Genomic DNA, 9,011 nt, shown 5'->3' with positions numbered 1-9,011 from the left:
CAAAGCGTTCCACCCGCGTAAGGTAAGCAGCACCCGGGAAGCGGTGTGGGCTGCTGGTAAAAGCTGTAACTGTGCCCAAGCGTGGGAGCCTGAAAGCTAAGCCTTACACCTCAGTTTGGATGAAATACATAGGCACAACACTCCAGGCCCCAGAGGCAGGAAAAAGTGCCAGACCAAAGAGAGACTCCACCTGGGAGAATGGAGAGCTGATGCTGCAAGAGCGCCAGACTCCTGCGACCATCACCCTGAGCTGACAGACACCCAGCTTCTGCCACGTCCTGCACACGCTGCCATTAAACACCAGCTAGCTGGGGAACACACCCTGCTGAAAAAGCAAAATCCTCCCCCAAGAACAGCTACGTCTCACTGTGAATCGCCAACACATTCAGCAGCCCGGGCAGAGAGCTATGTGAAAACAGAAGATTCGGCACGCTTTGAGCTGCCAACCTTTTCTGAGCTGAGTGACAGGGCTTGCTGCCGTCCCTCTGAACTTCAGACAGACACATACCTGCTCCCAAGTCTAGGACAGTAAGGATGGCCCTTTGGAGTAAAGAATGGTGAGGAGCACAATCGCCTTTCCACATGTCGTTGGGATCCCTTCCTCTCAGAGAAGTACAGAGATCACTACTCTACAGCCAGAAAAGCCTCAGAAAAGGAACACAAAAGATGGGCACGCAAAAGAGCAACAAAGTCAGGTGGGGTATCCACAGGAAAGGATTTCCACCCCCTTTTCTTTGCTGTTGAGCAGATCATGCCCAGTGGATCCAGCAAGAGCCCTCGGCCATCTCTGTGCTCAGGTTAAAAGGTCTGGGGGACAGCTCTGAAGACAGTGTCTAACATTCTCTATGCCATAGGACTATGCTGAGATGCAATTCCTCTAACTTGAAATGATCTTTCAGAAAAACAGACCTGTTTCAATGAAATGCTTGGTGACTACAAGCTACACAGGAATCACCTAGAGCTAGCCCGTTAGAAATGGGGACTTAGAATTTGCCTAGCTTCAACTTCCAACCGTGGGAATTTCCTAGACTTTCAGCAGTAGGGAAAAGCTGATGCACTATCAAAAAGCCACAGGATCTCCAAGTTTTAACCGATCCCTGAGCCTCTGCAATCTTCTCCCAACCCCTGGAGTGCTCTGGAGCAAAGCTCAGTGCAACGCCTGACGAGTTCTCCCCTTCACAGCAACACCCTCACCCTACAGAGCAGAGACCTGATCTTGCAGCAAGCAGGCCTCCTGTTGCTCTGGACTGCACCAAGCGCACCGTTATCTCTACCATCTTCTACAGCATCTTCTAAGGAGTCAGCCAGGCTGACCACGAGACGCCCAGGCACTGAGAAGCCATCGTTTTTGCTGGAAGCTTATTCCACCAATTAATCCATTTCCTTTTCAGAAACAACTACCCCATTACTTGTGTAAAATCTGTCTGCCTACAACTTCTAACCATTAGTTACTATTCTGCTTTTCTCTGCCAGATTAAACAGCCTTTCAGAACCTGGTTCCTTCACCCAGAATTATACATAGTGTGCCGTCTCATTTACAGTAAGTTTAACAGACTTAACTTACCCCCCAAACCCATTCTGAATTTTCAGTATTTTTTTCTAAAAAAAAAGACCCAGACACTAGAACTGGACACTTGTTCCGGTATTTGCCTCATCAAAACCACGCACAGAGGTCAAGCTCGCTCCCTATTCTCTGCAATTCTCCTCTTTTACTGAGGAAGATTAACTGCACTGTCCCTGTTGCCAAACAGCCAACTTCTTTCTAAAACGAGCGTTCCATAGCACCAATGCCAATTTTAAAGAAATCTATAGTCCCACAATGACTTCCATCAGTCAAATCTGCTACAACAAAGAACAAAATGAGGTTTTTTTGCTAAGCACCATTCCTCAGCAGCTGTGTTTCTGCAAAACAGCTTCTATCTCACCTAGTCCCCAAAACCAGAAGCCCAGTGGCAATTCAGGAGGCAGAGTGCTTCCCAAGAACATGAAGGAGCTGCATGCTTGGAAGAGGCGAAGCAGACAAACATCTGCCTCCTCTCTCCTTCAGCCATGGTTCACTGCCTCACCCTCACTGTCTTGGGCCAGAGGAGAGGAACGGGAAGACATGAGGTGAAACAAGGGCTGACCCTTGCTTGGGGCATATCCGGGTACTGCTGGGGACAGGGTTTTGGGGACTCTGACAGGGTGAGGTGTGGGTGGACTCTCACCTCCTGGCATAGTCGTATAATGCTCGTTTCCGCTCCTGCAAGGACAGATGACGCTCCACAGGAGACTTTGCAAATTGCTTTGTAGCTGGCTGGAACAGAAAGCACAACAGCCGTCAGGAGACAGTCAAAGCCAGGACACCTCCTCACTGGCGCTGCAAGGACCCAGCATGCCAGTTCAGTCTCCAGTTTAAAAAGCTCCATTCCCCTGACATCATGGCTAGTCCTGAACACAGGCCATCACACTCTGGCTGCAAGCCATCAGGCCAGAGGAGACAGCACAACCACCAGAATTACCTTGGAAGAAGGCACAGCTACGGAGCCCTGGACAACAGAAGCAGCTGCAGCCTGGGAGGTAGACGGGGCTGGCAGGTCAGTACCAGCCTCCTTACTTTCAGGGAAGAAGGGTACTCTCCCCTCCAGCAAGTTGGCAATGGTGGTATCCACACAGTTGGTTTGGGCTGTAGGGACAAAGAGGATCTGTGAGGGAGGGAGCTGCTACATCAGCCCACTCATATCCTTGCTGCCTTGTGCTCCACAGTGCAGCAGGGACGAGGTTTCTGCTTTCAGGTATCACAGAGACTCGGCATGGAAAGTGACCCTGCATCCCTGCTAATAGCCCGGGCATCACTTACCCAGGTCTATCCTGATGACCTCCAGAGGCACATGAGGAAGCACCTCCTTGACCCGCTGAGCCATTGCCGTGATCCGCACATCCTCAGGAGCGACGCCCGCCAGACTGGAAGGCGTCCTGGGCCTGGCTGCCAGCGGCTGGCTTGAGGCTGCAAGAGAAAGAACGGTGGGCACAAAAGGGTGGCCTAAAGGTGCACGACCTTTGAGTTGCAACAGCTCCACTTTCCCTAGTATGAACTGGTGTGATAAGAAAGCTGGACTTCCTGCACACAACCATCATGTCTGTACTCAGGAGTGGTGGTCCTCTCCCGGGCAGCTAGCTATAGCCCCCAGCCTAGAGCACACAGGCAGCCCCTGCTCCCCAGGAGGATGTCAAACATGCCTTCTCCTCTCCCTCCACACATCAATAACAAAGAGCAGACTGAGGCCTCCTCAAAGGCAATGTCTAAGTGGCAGTTCTGTAGTCAGGACACTACCCAGGACACCTACCTGGGGCAAAGGGGAGAAGTGATGTGTGTCTCAGCCTCTTCATGTGTTCAGTTTTATCTGCTGCAGTGAGCCGTGTGGATACCACACCCAGCTCCATGGCCAAGAGCTGCAGAAAGGCAGAGAAGAGTCACATGTACACAACACACAACACGTACGACCCAGGCATTCCCATATTGCAGGGGAGTGTATCAGATGTACAGGCCTGCGTGGAGCCACGGTGAGGGGAAGAGGACTGGGAACTGATTTCTCCAGGGCCTCAGTGATGCATTTCAGTGTTGCATGGAGCACATGAAGGACCAGGATTAGGCAATATCATCCTGCCAAAACAGGCTGACAGGGAGATACAAGATCTTTGGTACAGGAGCTATGAAGTACCCGGCACAGGAGGGAAAGGTGGAGAAACAATTGCTTTATTTGATTTGTGGTATTATGAAAAGGGAGTGAAAGGTTTGACCTAGATGGGGAGAGCCTTGATAACTGGCAGATAGGACAAATGGGGGGTAGCACATAGGCCGTGGAAAAAATGAATATTTATAAAGGGCAATAAATACGGGCCAGAGTTCCCATCATACAAATACACCCATCCAGAAATGCCCTTCGCAACTCTGCTTTGCACCCCGTTCTCCTCTGTGACCATCCCAAATTGCAGCAGTCCTACACATCCCTCTCCCACGTCATCCTCCTACCTCCTGAACTCGGAGCGCAAAATCCTCACTCAGTTCTTCAGCTCGTCTGGGGACAGACGGCATCCACCTGAATGGGGACAACAGCACTGGGCTGACTGCTTCATGGGCTGCTGGAGGAGCCAGCCCCATCTGGGATCAACAGTGCAATGGTGCTATCCCCACCTCAGCTCTCCCTGCTCACCCCAAATCTCTCCCCACAAGATGAGCGTCAAACCTCAATGCTAGCTAGCAAAAGTAAGGGCAAGGCACGGCTCAGAAGACAAAATTGGCTCATTGAATCTTTATTAGCACTCAAGCATAACATGCAAAGTACCTCCCCTAATGAAGTTCCCAGAAAGACCCAAATGAGGAGACACTGCTACTTACATGAGAGTAGAAAAGAGATCAGCAAGACTCGAGCCAGATACAGCCGGGGAAAGCTACAGCACAAGACTTCTCTTTGCTGAAATACCCCCACCCCTAAATTTGACTCCAAGCCCCTTCTGCTGCCTATGAACTGTTTAATAAGGTGTAATCACCACAGCTACTCAGCCAGCCTGGGCTCACCTGTGCCCTAGACAGGTGTCTGAACCAGCTCTGCAGTTTATGAGGGACGGCAGCGGAGAGGCAGATGCTAGAGCACTGAGCTGCCTGCAGGGAATCACCCATGGGACCTGAGCAATCCTGGGGTGAATTACAGCAGAGCAGCCAGCTTCAAAAATACACCCAGAAAACTTGCCATAAAAGCCCTGAGAGACTCCTCTCCTTCACCAACTGAACACAGGAACCAAGAGCCCTCTCCACTTCAGAAGGTGGTTGAAGCTGGTCCAGAAGCTGGACCGGGCATGGACCAAATAATGCTGAACAAAGCCATGCTGAGATACTACAATGAGGGTGCGCATTAGCAGATATCAGAAGACCTCTTACTACAATGGTCAAAATGTCAGGCTCCCTGCCCGCCCCCCCCCCCTTCCCCAAATGTAAGAGAGAGAGAGATAGTACCTTACTTGATATACTGTGAAGGGAACAAAGAAGGTCCAGAGAAGCTCTGTAATCCAGGATGAGTCAGCCACACTCTGGGGAGGAGAGCACAATGAGATCGTAGCCCACAAAACACGAGCTAGTCAGGTCTCCATCAGGGAAGCAGGCAGGCAGAACACAGCTAAGCCATGGCAGTGAGTAACAGATACGCGGGCAGAGAGATGTGGAGGACTGGGAAAGAGGGAATGGCAAACCCAGCACACAGTGAGGGCAAGCCCCAGGGCAGATCCACCTTCATTAGTCTTCACCAGGCAGAGCAAGAGAGTCAAAGTTTTTACTGCTCCGAGTCAACTTTTCCTCCGACTAGGACAGCGAGATTTTTCCCTCAATATTCTCACATTCTCTACTAGACTGTGCCTTTAGAAAGGACCAAAAATGCCTTAAGACCTACTAAGGCTTCCTTAGAATCATGAGCAATCCTCCCTTATTCTGGTGGGAACAACCACTGTACTGTCTCAGCTCCTGTAAACTTCATCTCTTCATTTCCAAACAGGATGCGTTGTGAAGTCTTAAACAACTTCGAAGACAAATCATTAAAGGTGAGGTGTAATTTATTACTTTCTCCCTTTTACTAAAAATTAGTAAGCAATCTTTTCCCTAAGAAATACTGCAATGCCTGCCAGCAGAGACCACTGGAACAGGCACTCCAAAGTGGTGGGCTCTCCATCCCCCCTCAATGGGACGCAGCCCCAGGCAGCCGCACCGTACCCTGAAGCCAGTCTGACTGTGAGCAGAAAGCTGAACTAAAGACCTCCAGAGACTCCCCCAACCTACACTTTTCAATGATTTGAAAGAATTTGCTGTTGAATGGATGCTGTTTCCTAGGATTTTTGTAGTTGGTTACTTTTATCCTGCAGCGACCAAACTTTCCACAGGCTGGTAAGAACACCATCTCAAGATCTATACAGCTCACAATGTAGCTGCCTCAGTTTCTTTTACACCCGCCTTCATCCTCAACCAAAGCAGCGTGGCTCCAAGACAGGCCTCGTGTCTGGTTTATTCCACAGCCTGGAAAGTGGTGCTTTAAATGAGAAAAGCCCAGAAACCACAGTCACCGAGGGCAACATAAAGAAGCGTCATCTCCTGGATAAACAGATCTAAGAAACCTAAAATCAAACGACTGACAGTGATGCCAACAGCCAGACTTCAGTTACGCTGCCTTGTGTCACAGACCACCAACTTCAAGGTTCCAGCTAGTTGGAGCTGGAGAAAATTCTTTCCTAAACCCAAATTTGGTGGTTCGCTCAGCCCGGTGTCTGATATATATATATATATCACGTAAGTGTCTAAGAAAGCTTTCTGTAAAGCACTGATCGAACCATCCAAGGTATTGTATCTCCAGTCCTTGGAAGTTTCTGATGGTTTAAAATTACATAAGAAATCCACAGTGATTTACTTAGCCAACGTGCATGAAGGGCAAAAAGTCCTGCTCAACCTCTGAAGGCAAGAATCTGAGCCAAGAAGTGGCTATAGCCTGTATCTTCAAACACATCTGCAGTTACATGCATGCTGTTCTCCCTAACATTCATGAAGGAAAGGATGCACAAATATACAACTTGTCACATCTCACAGAATTTCTCAGAGGAGCCAAAACCATGTAAAGAGAAGATATTAATTATAAACACTCCAGAACGGGACAGCTCTCCCACTTCTCTGGAGTTCAAAAATTTAAAATATCCTCACTGTTGGAAAACTGCATCTTAATCCAAAATTGAACTCAGTACCAACATTTAGTCTCAGCACCTGCAAAGACTGCTGCTGTGTGCTTTGCCAGGGGAAAAAAAAAAGAATTCTCCATTCTTAAGCCTCTTCTCCAATGTACAAGCAGCTATCCACAACAATGTCTCTGCCTTTTCTCTGATAAGCTGATTAAGCTGAGTGCCTTCAAGGGTTGCTCTCTAGGTTCTGCATAATGCTTACGGCCTCCTTGAACTCTCTACTACTGCACCACTTTCTTGGCAGCTGGGTTACCAAAACTTTGCATGATATTTTAGCAGTTTTCATCATTGCACACATCCAGCTAACACTGTATTCCTCACCCTGCCAGGTATTCCTCTCGTTATGCACCCACAGACCACATTAGACTTAGAAGTAACAGCCGTTCACTAGCAGTTATCAGTAGTTCACTGGATCACAATCAATAATCTAGCCTCTTCATTATTCACTAGTCTGAACTTTACCAGCAGGGATCTCAATATTGTCATCTGCAGTGCCAATAAAAGCACTTAAGAGCACTGGGCAAAGAACTAATCCGTAAGAGAATCTCACTTTAAAAATGCCTGCATGCTGATGTTTTAGTATGGGCAGCAATGGTTTGTGCCCTGCTGGTTAAGTGGCTTTAAATCTATCCACTGTGCCCTACTACCTTAAAAAGATGCACCATGGAGGATCAACTAAAATGTCAGACAAATATAAAATGTAAGTGTCTTTTCATCAAATAGATCCAGAAATCATACCAAGAAATATGAAATTCAACAAAATTGCACTCTATAAATAAGCTGAGGACAGTTTTACTGCAATCTATTTAGCAGCGCTAGTATTGTCATCATGAACTTTGCCACTTTTCTGAAGCTAATGTTGCATCATGTTACATATCTGCATTCGGGAGGCACGAGTTCAAGAACCTACTCTGGAGAGCCTTGCATAACGTTTGGCACATCAGCCACTCTCCAAGGTGACTGGAGCTATTCTTTCAAAGCACTTTAAAAGACAGGATCTCACAAGTAAGAGGGGAGGCACAGTGATGCTATGGTCCTGGAAGCCAGACGACACATTGTTAGACAGCTGAGCCACTAAAATGCTTAATTGTAAGTTGCCAGTGTAGCTAAAAGAGTATTGCCTCAGCGGACGTTCCCTGGGAAACGCACTTGAAAAACAGTGTTAGCACTGGGAAGCTAGTCCTTGGGGTGACAGAACACAAGGCCAGGCTGCACTACCCACAGGCTTCAAAGCAGAAGCAGAATTAACGGCATCGCCAAGACCCTCACACAGTGCACGCCTCCACAACGCCTCCTTGCCCTAAGTCCCTGACTCACCACAGTGATCAAAGGCCTCTGAACTTGTAGGGCAACTGGCTGTACCACATCCAAGATTGAGAACGGCCAAGAGCTGAAAAGGAAGAATTCAGCAGTGAATGACCCCAAAGCTAAAACAGTGATGACAGCCCCACCACAGGAATACCTATTCCTAGTACCTGAAGCGGAGCAAGCCAGCCCGGCCGTTGGTGGCAGCCTCCTCCGGGAACAGCAGCAGTGGAGGGTTTCCTCTGTGGGACGAATACACCTTCAGGGAATCCACCAGCTCTGCGCGGCTTCCTGTTACTCCCAGCTCCATGAATCCCCGTGACCAGCAGATGAAGCCAGGGGCACCATTCAAGGCAGGCTGCAAGGAAAAAACAAGAGTCAGGACGAAATGCTGTCCTGTTCTCCCCTCAAGGCCTACTTTCCCAGATGACAGTGGGAGACAAAGTTCCTGCTTATTAGCAAAAATGCCTCTGGGGGCTGAGGGAGCAACTTGTGTGCTAAAAGCACTAGGAGCAGAGAACATGTTACTGCCAGGCTTTGGTAACTGCTCTGGCCCCAAATCCTGAGGAATTTGATTCCTAATCTTCAGTTCAGGCTGTACCCTGTCTGCCTGAGAAACAAACTCCTCCCATGCCCCAGGTGACAACTGTGTTTCCCCATGTTCTCTCTAGTAGTTCCTGACATGATTGGCAAAGGATACGCTACTTCCAAGAGTTACTTTTCTCCTGGTAAGAAGCAAGACTACTGCTGTTCAGGATACAGGACCAACCAACTCAATCCCAGGCACATTCAGAGCCTGCTGGTTCAGGAACGCCACACATAGGAATTTCACAAAAGTACAGGGAAAGTTACACAACCAGCAGCCCAGCACAATAACCCGAGCACTACTGCCCTGCCACACGGCTCCCCTCAGCACTCCTCTGCAGCACAGCCTGCTGTCCACACACACAGAAGTG

The 9,011-nt window shown here is 48.8% G+C and overlaps 1 protein-coding gene across 1 annotated transcript in view; it reads right to left on the bottom strand.

Annotated features, from left to right (window-relative positions):
* Positions 1–2,203: 2,203 nt before the first annotated feature.
* Positions 2,204–9,011, bottom strand: part of AUP1 (ancient ubiquitous protein 1) — a gene marked incomplete at its 5' end in the record, with an annotated part of 8,016 nt that continues 1,208 nt past the window's right edge. Inside the window, 8 exons of the mRNA XM_010289723.1 lie at positions 2,204–2,296; positions 2,502–2,665; positions 2,840–2,986; positions 3,327–3,432; positions 4,013–4,079; positions 4,994–5,067; positions 8,068–8,140; positions 8,226–8,413. Of these exons, the coding sequence (XP_010288025.1) occupies positions 2,204–2,296; positions 2,502–2,665; positions 2,840–2,986; positions 3,327–3,432; positions 4,013–4,079; positions 4,994–5,067; positions 8,068–8,140; positions 8,226–8,413 (912 nt within the window). The remainder of the gene's footprint in view (positions 2,297–2,501; positions 2,666–2,839; positions 2,987–3,326; positions 3,433–4,012; positions 4,080–4,993; positions 5,068–8,067; positions 8,141–8,225; positions 8,414–9,011) is intronic.

The sequence above is a fragment of the Phaethon lepturus genome, unplaced genomic scaffold (genome assembly GCF_000687285.1).
Source record: "Phaethon lepturus isolate BGI_N335 unplaced genomic scaffold, ASM68728v1 scaffold39780, whole genome shotgun sequence".
Classification (NCBI taxonomy): domain Eukaryota; kingdom Metazoa; phylum Chordata; class Aves; order Phaethontiformes; family Phaethontidae; genus Phaethon; species Phaethon lepturus.
Note: the sequence above shows the minus strand (reverse complement) of the source record. Positions and strands in the feature narration are given on the sequence as shown.